We start from the raw sequence: 24,629 nt of genomic DNA, 5'->3' as shown, positions 1-24,629 counted from the left end.
CACCAGTCTCAAACCTCTCCTACCTCTTGTTCCCCGTTTTAATGGATGACATCTCTGCCCACCCAACTGAAACTCAGGAACTGCCTCTTCACCTCTTTCTCTATTCCTGTGGACAGCCCATCAAACACCAAGACCTGTAAATTCTACTCCCTTTATATCTTTTAATCTAGCTCCTATGCCTACAGACGCTGGATTCATTCAAGCCCTCAAGATGCCTGACTCATACTGATATCACCACATCCTAAGACGTCCACCTGCCACCCTGCTCCTCCCTGACCCATTCTCCCAGTGCTGATGAAGAAGGAAGTGATGAGCAAAGTCTTTGCAGACAAGTCTGGGTCAGAGTCCCAGCTTCTCCACCTTCTAGCTGTCAGACTTTGGCTGCAGCCTCAGTTTCCTCATCTTTTTTTTTTTTTAATTGAGTTATAGTTGACACACAATGTTACATTAGTTTCAGGTGTACAACACAGTGACTCCACAAGTCTATACATTATACTGTGCTCACCACAAGTGTAGTACCACCTGTCATGACACAATGCTATTACAACATCACTAACTATATTCCCTGTGCTGTACCTTTTATTCTTATGACTTACTCATTCCATAACTAGAAGCCTGTATCTCCCACTCCCCTTCCACCATTTTGCCCATTGCCCCACCCCCTCCTTTGGTTTCATCTTTAAAATGGAAATAAAAGCTATACCTGCCTTGTATGGTTTTGGGGAGGGTTAACTGAGATAATGCGCATGAAGAGCTGAGCACTAGGCCTGGCACCTGGCAGGCCTTTGGTAAATGTCAGCTGTAATGTCATTACCACCATGTTATTCTAATGACCTAAAGTGCAAACCCAGTCTTATCATTCCCCTGCTTGAAATCCTGCAGTGGTTTACCCCAGCTCTAGCTTTGAGGCTCTCCCCTCCTCTGTTCACACTGCTGCTCTCACACGTCTCTGCTCTCTCTGCCAGCACACTTTCTCCATCGTGCCCCTTCTTCTCCCAATGAACCCTTGGTGGTCCTCTGGTGCTCCCATAGCACCTCTGTATATGCCTCTGAGCAACACCTACAATACTGCATCGCAGTCCTCTTGTCTCTCTATGTCACTGAGCCCTCAGGGCGCAGTGGCACAGAAACTGGGCTCAGTAAATGCTTGCTAAGGAAGTGAATGGACATGAGAAACAGAAGGGCCGTCTGAGTTCAGCCTAAGTGAAGCATAGAGCGCATTTCAGGGAGGGGTCAGAGACAAGGCTGGAGACACAGGCAGCAGGCAAGGCTCTCCAAGCAATGCCATGGGGTATGGATTTTATCCCAAAGAAAATGGGGAAGGATACTTTCATTTCCCTCTAAATTACTCACACGAAGGCAAGAGGGAAAACCAGGAAGAAAACCAAAGGAGGAGAAGACAAGGAAGAAGAGAAAGAGAAAAAATAAGAATGCTTTGTTAAGTTAAAACCTTTATCCAAACGAAGAGTTTTTCCCCTTCAAAGACTGGCTTCAAAAAATAACCACAATATGACTGGCAAAAATATACTTCAAAAGACACGACCGAATACACATTGTAGTGGCAAGAATCCAATATATAAATACAATCAATTTGTTTCTTCATTAAAAGCTTTCATGAAGAAAATGATTTAATACAAATGCTAAAGCTACTGACACAGATTAATTGAAAAATAACAACAGAATCCTAATTAAAGACATAATATTATTTCACTCATTCATACCACTCCAAAATCTGAATAATTAAATATATAAAAATAGAATCTAAAATGCAGGCTTCTACTGGTAACCACTCTAAAAGCTACAATGAATTACTTACTGAAATTTTCAAAAACCTCATGCCCTTATATATACACTTTCTTCCAGTTAGGAACTGAGATACACACAGAAATTCAGAGATCATTTTTAAGTTGTTTCAGTTTTGCCCTCAACTTGAGTTTTTTTCCTAATTACACAAGATTCTATACTAGAATATCACTTTCCCATTTATTTCTTTGTACCGTATCTATAGCAGTCATAGTTAAATCCTTACAGGAGGGTCCCAATTATCCAAATCATAAAGAATGGAACTGCATGATCTAAAGGCTAATGACGAAAAGAAAAGAAAAGAAAAGAAAAGAAAAGAAAAGAAAAGAAAAGAAAAGAAAAGAAAGGAAAGGAAAGGAAAGGAAAAGAAAAAAATAAAGACTAGTGACTATGTGACCAGTTCTATGGCTGTATCAATATGAACCAGGGGTCACCAGCAGTTCAACTACAATCAATCAGTCAATCTTAGAACTTACCTGACCCATCATGGGGCCAGGACTTTGGTTCTGTCCCACTTCAAGGGATTTTTCAGCATCAGAAATGTCTCCACATGTTGCCAGGCCACATATAAGTGCAAAAGACAGTAGGCAAACATCATGCCAAAGGAAGGACCAAGGTCAGCTGCTGCTGACCGTATCCCTATGCCCCACCCTACAAGTCAATTAGGCTAAAATGTTGTCGGCTACTTGCTGGTCTTAAGCCCTGTTGGTAAAATTTTCCTGTCAATGATCCCCAATCATACTGGGGGACCCTCCTCACCACCCAACTAACAGCCTCAACTCACACTTCCCTGTCAAATCCTTCTTCCTTCCTTCCCCTTCATTATTAAAATTCATTTGAAAACCAAAGTAGTCCCTTACCTTAAAAAAAAAAAAAAAAAAACTTCTGATAAAGATTTTTACATATACTTGCCTGATTTTAAGACTCTCCTGGAGCCCTTATTGAAACATGAATTCCCAGAGATCACCCCAGACCTAGTAAATTAGCATCTCTAGGGTAGAGACCTAGAAAACTATTTTTTAGCAAGATCCTCAGGTAATTCATATGATGGGGCAAGCTTGGAAAACATTATAAAGGAAATGGGTATTTTGCCAATGGTTGTCTGTTAAGAAAATTCTAGACAGGTAGGCCCCAGTTCAAGTATAGTCTGTGCTCCATTTTCAGTTGTTTGGACCTTGGAATGCATTTTCCTAATGAAACAAAATAATAGTGTTAAGTATTCTGGGCCAGTTTCAAAAACCCATGAAATCTTAAAAACAAAACAAAACAGAACAGTGATTAAATCTTGTTAACAGATCTGAAGTATAGTAGATACAATCTTTCATTTACAAACCAATCACATTTCAGAAGTTGAAGCATAAAGTTGGCTAATTTTTCTGTAAAGTTCCGAGAAATGGTTAGGTTACCTGGCTATCCATAAAAGCTTATTAAGCTTAACATAACAAACCATAACAAACCAAAGCCAGCTATAGAACCAAGGATATAAACATGAGCTTGGTGTCCTCAAAGCAAAAGATAATGAGAAGGAGAAATGATATGCCTTCCTTCTCTGGGCATAGGAAACATAGGCAAACTCTGACATTCTTACCCTCTATTCTCTTTGCAACCATCTCCCACCTCCCAGGTGCCAAGGATTCACATGTTATCCATAGCTCCCTACTAAAGCATCAGCTTACATACCCCTGCCCAGAGCTTTCCTCTCTCAAATTACCTACTTCTCTCAAATCCAGTCAAAGCTCTCATTTCCAACGTTTGGTTCCATCCAATCTTTTCCAGGTATCTCTCCAATTACTTCCTTATGCTTAAGAAACCAAATTACCCTTTGGTTCCCAAACATGGCTAAACTTTACCTTCTCTGTATCTTTGTACCTGCTATTTCTGGGTGCCATGTACCTCACCAAAACCCATCCTTTTCAACCCCCAGCCAAGCCATGTGCCATCTCATAGCCCTGAAGGTTTCTCAGATCCCCTCAGCCAGAACTGACTTCTTTCTCTGGGATTTCACAGTACAATCTATGTGTACCTCTTCTAAAGCTTTAGCCACAGTATATCTTGAGTTATAGTTATTTATGCATGCTTTTACATCTTTCCCATTGGGTTGTAAGTTTCTTGGGAATATTTTTGGGGTATCTAATTAAGTAACATGGGTTATATTAGGCACTTTTATGCAGGACAACAATCCTACTAGATGCATGTATTGTATAATTATTTGGTCTATCCAGCTCAAAAATAATTTACGGGAAGACTGGAATCTGTGTCATATTCACCACAAAAATGCTTTGCAAATAGTATACGCTCAATAAACATTGAATGAATGAATGAATAAAGTTATACTCTTTGCTTTTTATAAAGAAATTGAGCCTCAAAAGAGTGCTGGCCCAACAATCATACCGCCTGGGTTCAAATCCCAATTCCAGACCCTAACAGTTGTGTAACCTTGAGAAAGTCGGTTACCTCTCTGAATCTGTTTTCTCATCTGCTAATAGGGATTATTCAATATTCATCTCACACACCTATGGGGAGAATTAAATGGGATAATGTGTGTAAAGCCCTTGACAACGGGACTGGCATACAGTGCATGTGCAATGAATGTTGGCTCTGTCATTCTTAAATCACAGATGTTAGAGTCTCTGAAGCCCTCATTCTTCCCAAGGAAAAGGATCCTCTGATGCTTTGATAACCCTCAGTGTACCTAACACTGTTCATTACACATAAAAAGTTGGTTCAACAACTCACTGGCCACTGAATTTCCCAAGCACAGTCATCTTAACCAAAAGTTACAAGAAAACCATTAAACAGGGCTAATGCACATGCATGTGCACTCAAAAGTCTCTTAACCCTCCAGGTGAATTTGTATTTTAAAATAAGGTGATGAGCCTAAATAAATTTCTAAATGGTGAGACTCCAGGTATGTAACAAATTGAAATCAAACATTTCAGACCTTCTATAGAAGATATCTGTGAGCAGTGGTCTACATGCTGGCTCTGGTCATGAGTCTGGCCACTCACTGGCCCAGTAACTTCTTGAAAAACAGGGTTATGTCATGTGTGAGACTGTCTTGATTGCCTGGCATCATTCCCAACAGAGAGTAAACAAAGAGCCAATAAATATTTAAGCAAATTAACTGCTTCCAGTTTGTAATCTTCATCCTGCTCTTAGGTGATTCCATTTCTCTTTATGACCAACATAAAACTCAATCATGGTGACTGATGTTTTGCGAAGGAGGAAGTGAGGGGTTTACTCAAGCACCATCACTTTGGGAAACTAGTCCCACAAACCCAAATGTTTTACTAGTCACACAAAGTGTAGATAATCCTTTTCTAATGAAGGATTCATCCTGTGTCAGTTCAGTGCAGCTCGAAGAGATAATATCTAAGAAATGAAAGTTGTTCCCAGTCAGTCATACCTCATCTAATGAAGACCTTGTGAATGAACTTCCTTTATTTAAAAAAAAAAAACCTATTTTTTAGCAAAATCATCATAAATTACTCAAAGGATGGCTGTATTTCATATGGCTCAAAAATAATTTTACTTTCTTTTTTTTTTTTTAATTTTTTTTTTTTTAACGTTTATTTATTTTTGAGACAGAGAGAGACAGAGCATGAACAGGGGAGGGGCAGAGAGAGAGGGAGACACAGAATCTGAAACAGGCTCCAGGCTCTGAGCCGTCAGCACAGAGCCCGACGCGGGGCTCGAACTCACGGACCGTGAGATCATGACCTGAGCCGAAGTCGGACGCTTAACCGACCAAGCCACCCAGGCGCCCCAATAATTTTACTTTCATGTGCATTTATGGGTGTATGTTTGTTTTGGCACAGGGTAAAACACCTCCAAATCTTCACAAGAGTGCCCCAAGGCCATACTACACAATTAAAGCTTAATTTCCTCTTTTGACATCTCTTTTCCCCTCAGTTCCAACTCCTTTCTCACCTGGAAACCAAATACTCTTTGGCTATTAAATCTGTCCCTTTTTAAAACAGGAAAGGCTCTGATCTCAATGACTTAGTATTAAATACATATTCACTGTAGAGTTGGAAAATACAAATAAACAAAAAGGAGAAATTAAAAATCACTCAAACTCCACTTCCTAGAGATTACCATCATTACCATACGTTTTTGGTGGGGTGGGGTACCTGCTGGCTCAGTTGGTAGAGCATGTGACTCATGATCTCAGGGTCTTGAGTTTGAGCCCCATGTTGGGTGTAGAGATTACTTAAATAAATTAACATAAAAAGAACACATTTTGGTGGTTTCTTCAGGCATTTTTCTCTGAGGATATATATATATATATATATATATATATATATATATATAGAGAGAGAGAGAGAGAGAGAGAGAGAGAGATAGTACTTTTTTCACTTATAGTATATATCTTATTGCTTCACATCAAGAAATCTTCTATAGCATGCATGATTAAATTATCTTATTTTTTTTTTTTTTAAGTTTGCCCTTTCAACAGAATGGATAAACAGAATAAACTGGAACAGGGAGAAACCTGAGACAGAGAACCAGAAAGCAGAATTTTGCAATGCTCTGAGTAAGACTTTATGAAGACTCAAGTTTAGCCAGTGACAAAGGGAAAAGGGAGGACAGATTTAGGATGAAGAATCAATAGGCTTGTTGATGGCTCAGGGACTAAAGACAAAGGAGTCAGGAATGACTCCCAGGATTCTGCCTTGGGGGTGTTAGGTTTAGGGGTGAGCAGAATAGAAAATAGTGAGTTCAGCTCTGGACACTGCATCAGGATTTTTCTGACTACGAGTAACAGAACACCTAAAGGACATAGGCTTAAATAAACAGAAGTTTATTTTTCTTTTAAAACAAAAGGTCTGAAGACAGGTGATTCCAGGGTTGATACAGGGCCCCAACAATGGCATGAAGGACCTAGGCTCTTCCTGTATTTCTGCTCTAATACCTAAGAGCAGAGTTATGTCTTAAGGTGGCTATTGCATTTAATGTATGCCATCTCCCAAGCATAAGACCGTCCTGTAAGAGGCTACCAGAAGTCTTTCATGGCTTTCAAATCATGATTCATCCCTAGGCTAGTAGGGTTCTGTTGTCAAGGAAGAGTGGAGGGTGCCTGCTGGCTAGGCATCCAGAAGGGTCTGCCTCAGCCATGTGAGCTTTGAGATATCTAAGACACCCAAAAGGAGCTATCCAATATGCTGTCTGAAGCCTTGTGGAGAGATGCGCAGTGGAGCTGCAGAACTGTAGAGGAAGTCATGAAGCTGTGGACATGCGTGCAACTGCCTAGGAAGAATGTGGTGGGGAAAGAGGCAAGGCTGAGGGGCAATGGTAAAGAGGGCAGGGCAGGAAAATGAGCCCAAGCAAAAACCTGGGGGGGGTGGGAGGGGGAGACAGAGAGTATAAAAGCAAGGAAGAAGGAAAATCAGGAGAGACTATTACCATGGGAATTAAGAGAGGGAGAGGATTTTTGGTTTTGGTTTTTAACTTTTGGAGGAAAAGGAAGCTATCAACAGCATCAGATGCTGCAGAGAGAACAAATAAGACAAAGACTGAAAAGTGTCTTCTAGATGTGGCAATTAAAGAATTACTGGCACTTTGGTGCTTTGGCAAGAGTAACTTGACAGAAGCAGAGGCAAGATTATAGAGGAATGAGGAGTGACCAGAGAAGAGGAAACCAGAGTCTAGGCTTCTGTCTGCAAAAAAAGAGATACAGAACAGTAGGGAACCGCTGTGCAGGATGTAATGTTTTTCTTAACATTAGGAGATATTTGAACATATTTCTATGATGAAGGAGACATGTAACAGAGGGGGGAGGAAAGCTAAATTTAAGAAAGAGAGGGTCTCTGGGGCATAGTGGTAACAGAGGAGGGAAGATAACTGTGTCACTGCTTCAGTCCTCAAACAGCGGGAGGAGGAGCGTGATCTCAAAAGATGACAGAGGGGCAGAGACCTGTAAAGCCACGTAGACACATCTCAAAGGGGAGAGGTTGGGACAAGACTGAATGGGAAAAGTCTAGAAGTGTCAGCAAGGAGTTTGAAGAATGCCAACAGCACTACTGGAAAGTAAGCAAATTCTATTTAAGATGACTGTGAGCAAAACAGTGTCCTGCAGAACAGGTGTGTTTTACGAAGGCAGAGACGGAGCAAAATGGTTGAGGATGTAGTGGAGTTTGATTCTAAAAAGACATGGATGCTAAGAAACACAGGGAAAAGGCTAGAAGAGAGGTCATCGGGGGAGGTGAGAGATGGTGGAGACAAGGATATGCAGAACTGAGTAGGCAGTATGATGACCAGAAGCAGAGGGCTGGTGATGGGTCACACCGATGGTGGAATGACTGGCAACCATGCTCCAGTAGAATGCCAGTGCATGGTCAGCAACCTGGTACCCTTTTACCATAGAACATTAGAGAGATACTATCATAGGAGACTGTACTCCCTAACACTCGGTAAAAAGAAAGCACCCTGGGGTGCCTGGGTGGCTTAGTCGGTTGAACATCCGACTTCGTCTCAGGTCATACTCTCGCGATTTGTGACATTGAGCCCCTCGTCTGGTTCTGCGCTGACAGTGCAGAGCCTGCTTGAGATTCTCTCTCTCTCCCTGCCCCTCCCCCACTTGCGCGCACGCTCTCTCTCAAAATAAATAAACTAAAAAAAAAAGGCATCCTATCTTTGTTAAAGAATATGTGGGGCTAAAAAATAAAATTAAAAAAAAAAAGAATATGTGGGGCTAGCTACCAAATATTAAATTTTCTAATAAAGAGGGTTTCTTGCTTTAAGGTTTAGCCAAGGACCTAAAAAATCAGTTTCTGGTTTTAACAGTCCCCCTCCCCCATTCATTCAACTCACATTATTTAGCTCACACCACTTGCCAGCGCCATGCTAGAGCTTTTTTTAAAAAAAATTAACATAAGACCATCCATGCCTTTAAGGAGTTTATAATCTCCAGAAATATGTATTCTGAGTTCTGAGAAAATGAATTTGAAATGAACTTAAACGTATGTGTTAGAGCAGTGCTTCTCAAATGTGACTGTGCATACAAGTAACCTTGGATTTGTATTGGAATGCAGATTCTGATTCAATAGGTCTGATTCAATGGAGCCCGAGAGTTTACATTTCTAACAAGTTTCCAGGTGATGCTGCTGTGGCTGGTCCACGAGCCACACCTGGAGTAATGAAGACTCGAGTAGAAAAGATTCCTTGCTTCCCCATTTCTATTGACTCTGACCTATAAAGTCCTGAGAATCTTCCCTCTTTTCCTTGCTAACTCTCCTGTCCATGCATTTTTCTTAATAAAAAGGGGGGGGGGGTAAGAAAACCTCACAAAGGGCTTTTTCTTCCAAGCGACTATTAGCTACACACACTGCTTTCGTGAACATGTCAAACATCTATCTCCTGTGATTAAATACTTCTGTGGAACCGCTTATATTTCACACAGAGCACCTAGATATTCAGTAAAAGAATAAGAGACTGGGAACAGCAATTAATTCTAGTTATGCCATATGGCAGTACAGAACACTGGCTGGAGCCTGAAAACTCCATTTCACAGGAGCCTTACTTATTCTGAATTTTAATCATTGTAGGATCAGCAAACATATGCCTACCAACCTGCTCCATTTACACAAAATTCTAAAGAATAATCACACTGCACACTCAAAAATGATTGGTTTTTCCCACATGGACTTAAAATTTCTCTCCTATTGGATTCTCAAAATAAAGTAGGTGCTGACAGCTCCAGTTTCATTTGCCTTTTAAATAAAATCTTCAAGCAATTCTTTTAATGAATAGAATCCCTGGCTTTTCATTTCATTATCAGCGCACAGTTTTGCACGGGTGAAATTATCTCTGGTTCTGGATTCCCCAGTGCTGGGGTTGGTTCAGGTGCTGGCTCCCCATGCCTGTGGACCCCCTCCATCATCCTGTCAGTGCTGGGACACCCACTCCGCCATACTCTCTCCATTTCACCTCTCTCCAGAATGGAGACATTATCATTTTCAACACACACTCCACTCCCCTGTCCTCTTGGAGCTAAGATACTTTCATCTCCTGTACATCTAATAATTTCAAGATAAGGACAGAAAAATCAGTTCTTGTTTTGTGAACTTTTGTCTCCAGTGCTTGAGAGACTATCCTAATATCCCCCGAACATGTTTTAGTGATAACATTTACTGCACTAGGGCCAAAATGATTTTCTGCCACTTTCAATTCTAGTTCAATAAAAGAATAAGAGCTTTGTTTCTAACCTCTGTCATTTTTAATACCATAAAGTGATTTTAAAAATGTAAAATTGAGTTCCATTTCCTACTGGACCACCAATCTCATATTAGCTTTCCTTTTATCAAATTTATGAGAAAAGTCAGAAATTGCCTTTCCTTAAAAAAAAAATCAAAATTTCAGGATCTCCTGGGCAGAATGCTTGAATTGAATTTTAGCACTCCATAATTGCTGGCCTAGAAGTTTTAAACAAGTATAAAAGTTAGCTACTTATGGCAGAAATAACAAACCAGAGGATTATCCTTTACTTCACTTAGAAAAGCAAAAGTCATAATGCTATTCCTAGAAAATTACATCCTTAAAAATCCCAAATATGTTTATTACATTTCCAAACTGAGGAAGTCTGTGGTTTTCTGAAACCACAGTGAATTAAGTCCATGATTTCTGAATATTAATATAATAATTTTTTATGTTATGAAAATTTTCTAATATGCATAAATATTAAAAGAACTCCATATATACCTACAGCCTAGCCTCTATGACTCACATTTTGTTACATATGCTTTGTCACATATCCATCCATCCATCCATCCATCCACTCATCCATCTTCTTTTGGATAGATTCCAAAATAAATTAGTATACATTAGACATTAGTATACTCCACCTAATCAATTCAGTACGCATGTATAATTGACTAAACTTCAATATTTGTTACAATTCTTTTAAACCAATAATCTTTGAAAGATGCCAATTCATTTTTTGTAATGGCTAAGTGAACTAAGCAACTAATTACAAATTCTAAATCCTAAATCCTAATCTTTTATTAATTCTATTACTTTGTGTAATTTCTTATATCTCAGTTCTTTCATCAGCAAAGGCACAAGGGCACTTAATAGACATGGTAAAAAGTCTCAATTACCAAATTGCAAAACGGACCTTGTGGGTATGGCAGAATTCACAAATAAGAGAGACACTCCCCAGCATAACTCAGAGAAATAGCTAATGGAGATTATGCGGACATAAAGTTTTTGGTAAGTTATAATGAGAACCTCAACAAGGCTCACCAACTCAGGAGGGAGTTTGAGTTCGAGCATTAAATAATAATGCATCTCATATAAGCCACACTGTTTCTCCGATACAACAATCTAAAGCCGGACTTTTGAAGACTAGGTCAGTCCAGGAACAAATCTGGCAACAAAGTACTGGCATCAAAATGGAGTTTTCTTGGGTTTGCAAAGCTGTGGTATTACTGATTTGTAAACTCCCTAATAATGGACTACAGTAAAAGTTGCCACGGGGAGAGCTGCGCCTTCCTTTATGAGCTGTTTGTTCCCCTACACTGGTCTTCCTTTTTTTTTTTTTTTTTCTTTCAGAGGATTGGCCCTGGAAGGGGCATCCTTTGAAGCCTGAAGAATCAAAGCTATTGCAAAGCACTGCTGAGAGTTTTGAAAGAAATATGAAGAAACTACACTGGACCTGGGGCGATAGGCTGAGATCTTCCCAAACGGGTCAGCAGTAGGTCTGTAAAATATTCCCATTGCCAAGGAGGCGGTGACATCTTGTGTAAATCAAAAACTAAAACCCTAAGAAATCTCATTTCCATTTTAAATGCATGGGGGTTAAATATGGATATCTAGCACTGGAGAAGTTCCTGTGGGATTGATTTTTTCCCCGTCTTCTCTGAGCCCTTTCCTGAGCGTGATAAGTAGGACCGCATTTCATTACCAACCCTGCTAGCACTGCACTTTGGGGAGACTAGATGAGTGTACACAGTGGGGGAGAAGATCCGGCTTCCAAAGAAGATATGATTCACGTGGTGTGATGATAAAAACCCACTTTAGGCCCAACTCATTTTCAGCAGAATTGTGAAATAAAATAAAATCCCAAGGAAATGAAATTTCCTGCATCATTTTCCAAATTAAAAAAAAAATCATAGCGACATTATAAAGGAAAATCAAATAGAGGTTTCAAACTTTGGTTGGTAATGTTTGCAGTTTTGTAACATTTGGAAAAAAAAAAAAATTCCAAACAATGTGATGAGAGAGGCAACTTCGAAAGACAACATAAGATCGGCGTTAGGGGAATCTTCAATTGAATGAGTCAGCATTAGAAAAATAACATCCGAACAAAGAGTTTGGCTTCTGACAGCTGACCCAGTGCTCTTGTATTTCTCTCCCCTTTGCTCTACTTTCACAAAGTGGATACAGAGTGGGTCTATATCTGCAATAAGAGAAAACAAGCAAATTAGAGAAAACTACAATCCGGAAGGCCCCACAACCACAAGGTCCCTGGAAATCCACAAATAGATGAACGCAGAGAGGCATTTTTTCATTGGCTTTCTATAAGCCGAGGAAATAGTGCAGGGCTGGGATAAAAGACTAGCTCCAGATAAAATGAGACTTAAAATCAAGGGAAGATGAAGACAGTGATTTCATACAAATGATCTTTTCACACAATGTATGAATTAAGAGCCTCCATTTATAGACAAATATACAAGCTTCCTGTATTAAAAAAAACAGACACAGGATTTTCTGAGACCTTTCAAGACAAATCCATATTAAGTAGATAATAGGAATGTGCCCAAGCGATAATGATAGCTGTAATTCCATCAGGAATAAAGCAAATTTCAGCGACCTCACTGTATGGCTAAGGAGTAGTGCTCAGCTTATTACTCTAATGAGTTAGTCCAATCTAAAGGGTGCAAGTTCAGTTACTTGCCTGCCTCCTAGGTCACATTTCAAAACGTTATTCTGTTTAAAGACAGCAGTACTCAGAATTTTTATTAAAACTTTTGGAAGGAACAAATTTATTCATCCATGCTTTTGAAAAAACCCACCTATTATTTAGCATGAAAAAATACTAAAATATTATTATATATCAGAGTTACTTATATAAAAATACTTATTTTATAGGATGCCCAAAGGGAGAAGAAGTTTCTGCCCACTACTATCACAATAGCCCAGTGTAAAAGAAACAAAAAATGGATCAATTTAATCTTGGAGCTGGTACCAAACCCAAGATATCCTCACAAGTGAAAGAATATATAGGATTATCATCATCATAACATCAAAAGGCAAGTTATACACTTCAAGCCTGCTTGGGAAGAGCAGAAGGCTTGCTAGGAAAGAACACATACTGAGATGATTTTCCCTTCCAGGTTAAGCCAAGAGACCAGAAGTGGGTAATGTTATCAGTCTCACCTGCAGAGCATTTCAGACTCAAAGAACAATAAATATAACCCCTCAATGCCACATAAGTATATTCCCCCAAATCTTTTAACACAGTCGCGAAATCTCAACATACACTCACTGAATAACAGAACACTAGTATACAGGAATTTGGCATATAAACGATCAGTTGAGAGCCCTGAAGTTTTGGCGGGGTTTTGTTTCTTTCTTAGTTTAAGGATGGGAGGCAGGGATGGGACTAGAAAAGGAAAAAATAAATTATCAACCTTCGAGATGTGGTCAAATTATTGCTATGACTTTTGAACCTTTTTTAGAGCTATTGAAACTTAGATGGATGGTACAATTATTTCCTACTCTTTCTTTTCTCTGAGTTGGCACTGCAACTCCAGTGTAAGTAGCAAAATGAAACATCAGAAAGATGTTGTGAGCAAATACCTAAACTTGCAAGCAACACAAATGTATTAATTAATATAACAGCACATTACACCTTAGTTCTCTTTAAGCATGCTTCATTTGAATGTGTTTTCTTTTGGGGTGTTTAAGCTCATTAACCAGCACTTAAGAAGAGTGAAACCCTCTATGTAATTAATGGTAATAGTATTTACGGTATATTATTTTGAAACTTTTAACTCCCAAGAGTTGTATCAGACTAACTTTTTGTCTCTCCTCCTATAAAACAAAGGCCATCCGATGATAATCTTAAGCTAAATCCTACTTTATAGTTAAATCCACGGTAAACCGAAAAGAAACACTTGAAGTTCTCAAAGAAACTGGAATTGTTATTATGATATTCATATTAATGTATCATGTTTCATGCAGAGCTGTACTAGCCACCCACAATGAAACATGTTCAAGATACTCTGCCAGCCTATGCATTAAATGTCCTGGGTTTTGTGGCTTTTTTGCCGTAATCCTGTTACAGAAAGTTATTTCTTGATTTCTTTCCATTTCAATATGCTATAAATCTACCTGTCTCTTTTTGGAACTCCTTTAAGTTTCACAGAAGGAAACAATACTCCAAGTTTGTTTCCATTGGCTCCGGCCTTCACTTCCAACAGTGAGCATAAATGGTTGTTCCAAAACAGGCCATCAAGAGAGAATATGTATGTCCCTACCTCAGTAATAAAAATATTCTATTTTCTTCATTCCTTCCCCCACTCTCAATGTATCCTTGCTGTCAGATGGCCTCCCCTGAATGAAACTTTTAAGAAATGCTCGACTGTTTCGGCAAATGCATGAGACTGCCATCCAGCTTCTACGTGCAGATCGTCTGCTTCATTCCAGGTGTCCCACATCTGGCGCGGATCCTGCAGTGACCAGCGTAATAAAACAGGAGGAGCCTGTGCCTGGCTTTCATCCTAATCATACTCTAAAGAGCTCAGTGAAAACTTGGACTCAGAATGTGAAAGCTGTTAGATTTTAGGGAGAAGGTTTAAATGAGGCAGTTGGAAGAAGAGCAATGAATATCACAGCTCAGGACACGGAATACCACACAAGGGCTCCACTTCTTTGAAAGCACCCATTTTTTCATTTTGTCTTACGTGGCATACATGATCCTTCATTGGTAATACATGGAAGCCAAAAAAGCTAGTATGCAGATGGAGATACAGAGACGATTTTTGTTTGTTTTTTAAAATATTTTTTAAATGTTTATTTATTTTTGAGAGAGAGAGAGAGAGAGACCGAGTGTGAGCAGGGGAGGGGCAGAGAGAGAGAGGGAGACACAGAATCCAAAGCAGGCTCCAGGCTCTGAGCTGTCAGCACAAAACCTGGTGCAGGGCTCAAACCCACAAACTGCAAGATCACGACCCGAGCTGAGGTCAGACGCTTAACTGACTGAGCCACTCAGACATGCCTTGTTTGTCTGTTTTTAAGTCTGTGAGGAAAGAGAATGGCCAAGCCACTGGTTCTGGAAAACAGATGAGCACTTGGAGGACACCCACGACTCTGGACACAGCTATCATTTCCTGGGGTCAGTCGGGCTAGACAACAGAAAGGTAGCAAACGGCACATTATAACAGCTGTGACAGTCAGACACTGGGACTTACAGTAATTCCATAGTCATGGCAAACACCACTGAATTCTGAGTCACCCTAAAAATTAGGGCCAGCCCTCTAAAGTTTACCAAGAATCAGAGGCAGTGCTCTTTTCACTCCTCTCTACCCTTCTCATTCTCACGCAGCTCAACTTGAGGAAAGAATTAGAGAAACCGAACCAAGAAAATAACAATAGAATGGAAAGGTGTGTGTGTGTGTGTGTGTGTGTGAGTGTGTGTGTGTGTGAAATATATGTGTGTGTGTATATATACATACAGTATTTATATCCATCTAGTGGCTTTCTCAGATTACCTTGAGATTTTTTTACCCACCTTCAAGCCCTGAAGTGTCAGATCATAGTTTTAGATAGGTTCCTATCCCTCAAAATGTACCAAACCCTAAAATATAATTGGCTTAATATGATTAAAGATACAATGTTAGAAGCAACTTTCAGTGATTCTTTCCACGTTACATGTCCACTTACCATATACATTTAACTCTCAAGTTTTATGATTTCCAAATTTCTTTTCACACCTGGCTTTTTGTCATGAGATACAGTACCACACAACAAGAGTAAATGTAGCTGGGATTGTACAAGCTTTCGGTATCCGTACAAATAGTGTATGATGGGGACCAGCCGTCAATAGGACTGTAGAAGCAATATGGCTGAAGAAGAGTGTTCAGTAAAACAAGGGTTACATTAAGGGGATGATGATTGAATGGGTGGATGTAAGGCAATTTCAAACAGCTTGCCAAAGGAAAGCCTCATTTTTCCATTTTCTGGTACAATATCTAATTTCTGGCTCCTCATTTCCTCCATGATCTGATAATTATGAAATTCTAAATAAAGTGTCATCTTTCTTGCAACAAATCAATGAACAGAAAGCTCCCATCAGATGTTTCCTAAAGCTCCTGCTGATTGTTTCCTGAACATCTATCCCACAAACCGCACAGCAAGCTCTTGGAGAACAAGGAACCCTCTCGACCCCGTACCAAAGACAGCTTCTGTGAGTGTGCATTGGTGTATGTGTATGTGTGTGCATTTAAAAAGAGGACTAAGAAGTAATAAGCAATTGATAATAATGAGTGACCACAAAATCACCTTTTACTACCAATTTCAGATTGAAGTTTAGCCCTTTCCAAACGCTGTGGTACAAATATGGAAAAGGAAAATTCCTCCTCGTTGTATATTTGTCCATACAGATACAGTAACATTCTTTTTTTTTTTTTTGCATTCCTTATCACAAATTTATACCAATAGCACCATCAATACACAATTATGTTCTGGGCATCCGTCTCCCTATAATACAATTTGAAGTAATGCCACCTTCATTCCTTATGCAAAGCTTATAATACTCCTGTAAATACAAAGGTCAACTTGTGAAAATTAGAAAAAAAATTCTATGGGTTACTAACTAAACCTTCAGATACACAGGTAAGCCTAAACTTATCTACTAATAAAGTAACATTATGGAGAAACTTGTTTTAAACACTCTTCCAGCCTACCAAAAATTACAGATATTCTCACTTTTGCAAAAAGCTCCCATCTTCTGCATTCTGTTTGTTTCAATTATTCAGGGCAACCCAGGCTGATAATTACACAGTCCCCAGTTGCTGAGTAAAAGTGATGCTTAATTAGCCAGCAGGAAAGATCGATTAAGATCCAGCAGGGCATCTTGTGAGGTTCTCTCACATTTCTGGAGGGAATAGATTCTGGCTGTGCCCTTCCAAAGGATAAAATTCCCTGCTTCTAAGGAGTTTCAGTGAGCTTTAAAAGTAGATGCTAAGATCAGTCAGGCACACAAATTAAATCCCAGTCATAACCCTACAGATGTTCTCCCTTTTCTAAGAGTACTTAGTTCAAACATTCTGAACCATATTGCCATTGGGTTGAGAAAAGCTTAAAATAACATTCAACTTATCCCCCAAATCTCTTTCAGTTACCACATTTCAAGCAAAAGATGGCCAGGAAATACATTGTAAAAGAAAAATTTTATTCTTTCTCCCCCAAGCAAATGTATGTATGTATCTGTCAGACACTCACATTCTAAAAGGCACAAATTAGGTCAGGACCTCTCATTTTAAAAAGTCAATGACCATGATACTCTAAACCAGTCTGAGACTAAAACATTCCAATATGGCCAAAGAATCAACTGGTAAGTCTGGTTTAAGTTTTCTATTAAGGAAGGAGATGTGGAAGTAAAATCAGAACCAAAAATCACAACAAAAATTATGTCATACCGCCTAACATCTTCCCTTTAGTAACTTGGACAGGCATAAATGTTTAGTTTTTCACACATTTGGCCAAAGTATTCAATAAAGATGAACACAACAGTCTACAGCTAAAGGCAGATTCTTTATCTTAAGGTACATAATTATAAAAATATTTTTATTTTGGTATACTAACTACACTAATCATGCCTGCCTACCTCCAATTCAATTCAGTAAATATTTAGTAAGCCTCTATCAAGTATAAAGAACTATGATAAGTACATCTTACCTCTTTAATGTATAAGTAGATTTTAGTGGTTATAAATTGTGTAAAAGCTGACAAAGAAAAATGGAACCAGTTTATACAAACCTAGTTTTGATTTGCTGGAAGCCCCTTAGTATATGGTCTCTGTGGTCCCTTGCAGTAGCACTGAGGTTCTCATTCCGCAAACCTTCTGCCAAGAACTCCTCAGCATCTAAAAGAAATGGAAAGTTGATCAACAGAAAAGAAGAAGTAATAAGGGAGAATAGGAAAATCTGAAGGATTAAGAAATGGGTATTCTTTTCTCTTTAAAAACTTTAAAGTTGCAAAGCAATGTGAGTGCACTTACTACCATCGAACCATACACTTAGTAATGGTTCAAACAGTACATTTTATGTTATGTAAATTTTACCTGAATAGAAAATAAATAAAACTTTATGTATGCCTATAAGTGATGCCTTCTGATAATCCAAGACCTTGCTATAAAGTTGGAATGTTAATACATATGTTAATCACAAAAAATAACTATTTTCTAAGAAACATGTAAATATTAATTGTCTCTGATAGCAGAGGATGGACGGTCAATTTCATAAACCTATAAGTATCATAAACCAGTAATAGAAGGTCATAGGCCAACAGAAATGAGAAAGAAATACCAATAAATACAGCTGAAATAAAAAATAGAGTGGAACTACAAAATCAGGAACAAAAGGACAGGCACTCAAAGAAGAAAAATTGATTAGCAAAAGCATTATCAATGAAAATGACAATCTAACCAAGTGCAGGAACTCACATGGAAAGAAAAACGTGTCCAAGAGAAGGAAACTGCAATTAACGTGAACATACATTATAAAATAGGGACATGATAGGGACGCCTGGGTGGCTCAGTCAGTTCAGCATCGACTTCGGCTCAGTTCATGATCTCATAGTTCATGAGTTCTAGCCCCGCACTGGGCTCTGTGCTGACAGCTGAGAGCCTGGAGCCTGCTTCGGATTCTGTGTCTCCCTCTGTCTCTGCCCCTCCCCAACTTGCACTCTGTCTCTCGCTCTCAAGAATAAACATTAACTAAATTAAATAAACGAAATAAAATAAGGCCATGATAGAAATATATAGCATGAAACAAATCATGTTATGTTGAAAGAAATGGGGGGGGCATCTAGATATCTTCAAAGATAAAATACATTGATAATGATTACAATTGTCAGAAATACTAGCTACATACTTAGTATGCAGAAAAGGGTTATTGCCCCTAAAATATATATAAATAACACAGTCAAAATTTCCCACATTAAAAAACAGTGCCTGCAATATAAAACTGTGTCATATACACTATAAAAATAATGTTATGAATTTCTACAGTTGGGTTACATAAGCATGCTTAAAAATTTGTTTTACATTCACACCATTCAACAACACCAAAGCAAAACAAAACAATCTTAGATAGCCCTCACCAGTACTTTTGATGAGGTATAAAGTTCTGGAAATTAAAAGTTTCACAGTGGACTGCCACCAACTTCCAGGGTTTGCACCACATGTATTGCATGTGTCATTTATGGGTTCTTTTAAAGTTCTCTGAAGGCTAAAGAATGAGGAAACGGGAAGTTGAATTAAAAGATAAAAATAAATGCTACCCAAAATTCAATGAATGTAATACACCTACTAATATGGACAAGGACACATGATCATCTCATTAGAAACAGAAAAAAGCATTTGGCAAAAATTCAAGATAAAAAATACTCAACAAACCAGAATAGAAGGAAACTTTCTCACCCTGATAAAGAGCAGCTACAAAAAACTCCACAGCTAACATCATACTTCATATCAAAGACTGATGTTTTCCCCCTGTTCCGAAGATCAGAAACAAAATAAGAATGTTCTGTTCTCACCACATATACTCAAAATTGTACTGTTGCTAGCCAGGGCAATTGCACAAGAAAATGAAATTAAAATAGTCCAGATTAGAAAGGAAGAAGTGAAACTATCTCTACTTGCAGATTACATATTCTTGTGTATAGAAAACCCTAAGGAATCCACTAAAAAAAGCTATTAGAACTAATAAATTCAGTAAGTTTGCAGGAAACAAGATTAATGTACAAAAGCAATTGTCTTTCTGTAGAGTCGCAATGAACAAACCAAAAATGAAATTAGAAAAATTCCACTTAAGATAGCATAAAACAGAATTAAACACTTAGAAATAAATTTAACAAAAGTAACACAAGACTTAAACTCTTAAAATTGCAAAAAAAAAACTGTTAAAAGAAATTAAAGATCTAAATAAATGGAAAGACATCCATGTTCAGAGATGGAAAGACTTACTATTGTTAAAACGGCAATATTCCTCAAATTGATCTAAAGATTTAATGCAATCCCTATAAAAATCTTGGTTGGATTTTTTGCAGAAATTGATAAGCTACTCCTAAAATTCATGTGAAAATTCATGGAATCCAGAATAGCCAAAACAATTTTGAAAACGAAGAACAATTTGGACAATTCACATTTTCTGATTTCAAAACTTACTATAAAGTTACAACAATCCAGACAATACAGTAGCAGCAGAAAGGCAGACACATAAATCAAAGGAATAAAATGAAAACTTCACAAATAGGCCTTCACATTTATAGTCAATAAATTTTTGACAAGGATGCTAAGACAATTCAATAGGAAAAAAAATTTTTTTCAACAAATAGGGCTGGAACTACTGAATATCCATATGTAAAAACCCGAAGTTGGATCCCTACCTCAAACAATATACAAAAATGAATGCAAAATGGATCAAAGACCTAAATGTAAAATGTAAAACTATAAAGCTCTTAGAAGAAAACAAGCATAAATCCTTGTGACCTTGGATTAGGTAATATTTCCAAAATTAGGTAAGTGTCTTAGATGTGATGCCAAAAGAATAAGCAACAAAATAAAAAATAAATTGGACATCAAAAATTAAAAATCACTGTGCTTCAAAGGATGTCATCAAGAAAGCCAAGAGACAACCCACAGAACAGGAGAAAATTTTTGCAAATCATATAGCTGACAAGAGACTTCTATGTAGGATATATAGAGAATTCTTACAACTCAATAATAAAAAGACAAACGATTCAATTTTTTTATTTTATTCTTTTATTTAAATTCAAGTTAATTAACATATAGTGTAGTATTGGTTTCAGGAGTAGAATTCAGTTCATCACTTACATACAACACCCAGTGCTCATCACACGTACGCTCCTTGATACACATCACCCATCTGGCCCATTCCTCACTCACCACCCCTCCAGCAACCCTCAGTTTGTTCTCTGGATTTCAGAGTCTCTTGTGGTTTCTCTCTCTCTGTTTTTATTTTATTTTTCCTTCCCTTCATCTATGTTCATCTGCTTTGTTTCTTAACACTTCAATTTTAAAATGAGCAAAGGAGATGAACAGAGATTTACTCCCCCCAAAAATATACAAATGGCCAATGAGCACATGAAAAAATGCTCAACATCAACTGTCATCAGGGAAATGCAAATCAAAACCACAAGGAGATACCACTTCACACTCACTAGGATGGCTGTAGTCAAAAGATGGACAAAAATGAATGTTGTCAAAGATGCAGAAAAATTGAGACCCTCATATATTGCTGTTGGCAATGTAAAATGGCGTTGCTGCTACGTAAAACAGTCTTGCAGTTTCTCAAAAGGCTACACAGAGAGTTACCAAAAGACCCAGCCATTCCACTACTAGATATATACCCAAGAGAAATGAAAACAAATGCTCGTAACAGCATTATTCTTACTAGTCAGTACGTATGTGGAAACAACCCAAATGTCTATCAACTGATGAATGTGTTATATCTATACAGTGAAATACAATTCAGCAATAAAAAAAAAAAAATGAAACGAAATGCCACATGCTACAATATGGGTGAATCTCCAAAACTATTATAGTAAGTGAAAGAAACTAGTCACAAGGACCACATATTGTATAAATCAATTCACATGAAATACACAGAACAGGCAAATCTGTGGAAACAGATTAGTGGATGCCTACAACTGCAGGAGGGAGGGGAATTGGGGAGTGATGGCTCAGGGGTTTAAGTCTTCATTCGGGATGATGAAAATGTTCTAAAATTTGTTGTGGTAATAATGGCACAACTCTGTGGATATACTAAAAGCCACTGAATTGTACACTTAAAGTGTAGGGTAGGTTGCATGGTATATGAACTGCATATCATCTCAATGAAGCTGTTAAAAAATTAAATAGATAAATAAATAACAACATCTACAGATATCTTTCTCAACTTTCAAAACTGAAGGAAAATGAAAACATCCCTCAAGGACCCAGACAGAAAAAATAAGTTTCTTACAAAACAACGGAGTCAGAATGTCCTCTCCACAAAATAAACATCAGAAGATGAAAGTTTTACAGAGTTTTAAAAAAAAATTCTGTGTTCAAGAATTCTAAACATAGCCAAGATGTTGGTTATAAGAAGGAGACCAGAAAAACATTTTCAAACAGTTGTGGCTCTCAACGTCTACCACCTACATTCTTTTCCTGAAGAAAACCTTTTCAACGATACACTCTGAACGGCCAAAAGACACACGAAAAGATATTCAACCATTTACAACACCATTTACAATGATGGAACTAGAATGTGTTATGCTAAGTGAAATAAGTCAGTCAGAGAAAGATAAATACCATATGATTTCACTCATGTGGAATTTAAGAAACAAAACAGATGAACATATGGGAAGCAGGGGTAAGAGAGGGAAACAAACCACAAGAAACTCTTAATGATAGAGAACAAAATGAGGGTTGATGGAGGGAGGTGAGTGGGGAGATGGGCTAGATGGGGGATGGGTATTAAGGAGGGCATGTGTTGTGATGAGCACTGGGTGCTGTAAGTGATGAATCACTGAATTATATTCCTGAAACCAATATGGCACTGTATGTTAACTCAAATTTGAATATAAAAAAATAAATAAAACATCAGCTATATATGTAATTTGAAATTTTCTAGTAGCCTCATTTCAAAAAGTACCAAAAAAAGATGGAATTAATTTTAGTGATGTTTACTTATTTTTTCCAATCCAACAGATCCAAAATATTATCATTTCAATACATTGTCAATATAAAAATTTTTGTTGAGGTATTTTATCTTTTTTGTAGTAAATTTTCAAAACCTCGTGTGTATTTTATACTTGACAACACATATCAGTTCAGACTAGTCACATTTCAAATGTTCAATAGCCATAAGTGGAGAGCAGCTACTGCTTTGGATAGTACAGATATAGAGGATTTAAATAATATAATTAATAAGGTAGATGTTAGGAGTGAACTAAACTCTGCAACCTAAGAATAGAATATATTCTAAAAACTAACCTCAACCTAAAAATAGAATTTACAACTGACAAAAAATTTACAAAGTTGATTAAACACTGGATTACAAAGGAAACATCAATAGTTTCTTTAAAACTCAAAATTAGAAAGATCTTGTTTTATGACCACAATGAAATAAAACCAAAACTTAAATCAAAAAGAGTAAACAGGGGCATCTGGATGGCTCAGTTGGTTAAGCCTCCAACACTTGATTTCAGCTCAGGTCATGATCTCACCATTGGTGAGATGGGGCCCTGTGCCTGGCTGTGTGCTGACAGCGCAGAGCCTCCTTGGGATTCTCTCTCTTCCTGTTTCTCTGCTCCTCCCTTGCTCTCTCTCTCTCTATCAAAATCAATAAACATTAAAAGAAAGAGTAAACAAACCCTGCCACACCTAGACATTGAAAACACACTCCTACTTATGTCATGGATCAGAAAGGAAACTCAAAACTACAATTACAACCTACTGAGAAAGTAGCCTGGATAAAACATTACAAGATATAACCAGTGTTGTATTGAGTGACAAATTCATAGACTTAAATATCTCCAGTATTAAATAAGAGAGAATGAAAATTAATACAGTAAGCACCAAACTCAAGAAATCAGAAAAGAGCAATAAAACAAGTCTATGGCAAATAGGAAGAAGGAAACAATAAAGATAAAAGCAGAATTAATAAATCAGAACAGTGGCTGTCGTAACAGTGCTCTCTGGAGTCATAAGCCGCTGATAAGGAAGAGAAAAAGCAGGGGCAGGTCAAGTGAGCGAGACTCTGGGAAATCCCCTCCTTTCCCCTCACTCCCCTTTGTCTGAATCACAAGCACTTGGCTTTTATCTATTTATACACTGTGATTTCACATAATACTTTAACTTTGAAAAGGGTTCCATTGCACAACTTAATGGTTAAAAAAGCACTGACCTTAAAACAGTGGGAAAAAAATGTGTAAATGCTAAATGAGTGTTAACAGCTGGGAATTTTCAGAGGTGAGGGGGAAATCCAATAAGCTAATAAACCATCAGCAAAGGTAATCAAGGAAAAAGGAAAGAAAGCACAAATATACAGAAATGAAGCAGAATAAAAGGAAGCAACAACAAATACATGAATTTTAAGAAGTATGAAATATTTCATAAAGCTGGTGAGATTTCAAGTTATTTTAATGTATTTTTATGTATTCTGCATTTTGTGATATTATCTCTCTCTCCCCTTTGAGAGGTTCTTTTCTTTTTTTTTTTTTTTTAACATTTATTTATTTTTGAGACAGAGAGAGACAGAGCATGAACTGGGGAGGGTCAGAGAAAGAGGGAGACATAGAATCTGAAACAGGCTCCAGGCTCTGAGCTGTCAGCACAGAGCCCAACTCGGGGCTTGAACTCACGGACCACGAGATCATGACCTGAGCCGAAGTCGGCCGCTTAACCGACTGAACCGCCCAGGCGCCCCTGAGAGGTTATTTTCAAAAGTAAGATGCTATGCAAACAAAATAAAATGTCATGCAAATAAATTTGAAAACCTCAGTGAAACAGTTTCTGAGAAAAAAATAAATTTCTAAAACTGAATTGAGAATGGAAAACCTGAATCTGGAACATGCTAATAACCAGGGAA

General features: G+C 37.9%; 1 protein-coding gene across 1 annotated transcript in view; it reads right to left on the bottom strand.

Moving 5' to 3' along the window:
* The window catches only part of SKAP1 (src kinase associated phosphoprotein 1), a 276,418-nt gene that overhangs the window by 227,093 nt on the left and 24,696 nt on the right, over nucleotides 1–24,629 (bottom strand). The window contains exon 2 of the mRNA XM_042965683.1: nucleotides 17,788–17,893. Coding sequence (XP_042821617.1) covers nucleotides 17,788–17,893 — 106 coding nt within the window. The remainder of the gene's footprint in view (nucleotides 1–17,787; nucleotides 17,894–24,629) is intronic.

This window comes from Panthera tigris, chromosome E1 (genome assembly GCF_018350195.1).
Source record: "Panthera tigris isolate Pti1 chromosome E1, P.tigris_Pti1_mat1.1, whole genome shotgun sequence".
Taxonomy (NCBI): domain Eukaryota; kingdom Metazoa; phylum Chordata; class Mammalia; order Carnivora; family Felidae; genus Panthera; species Panthera tigris.
Note: the sequence above shows the minus strand (reverse complement) of the source record. Positions and strands in the feature narration are given on the sequence as shown.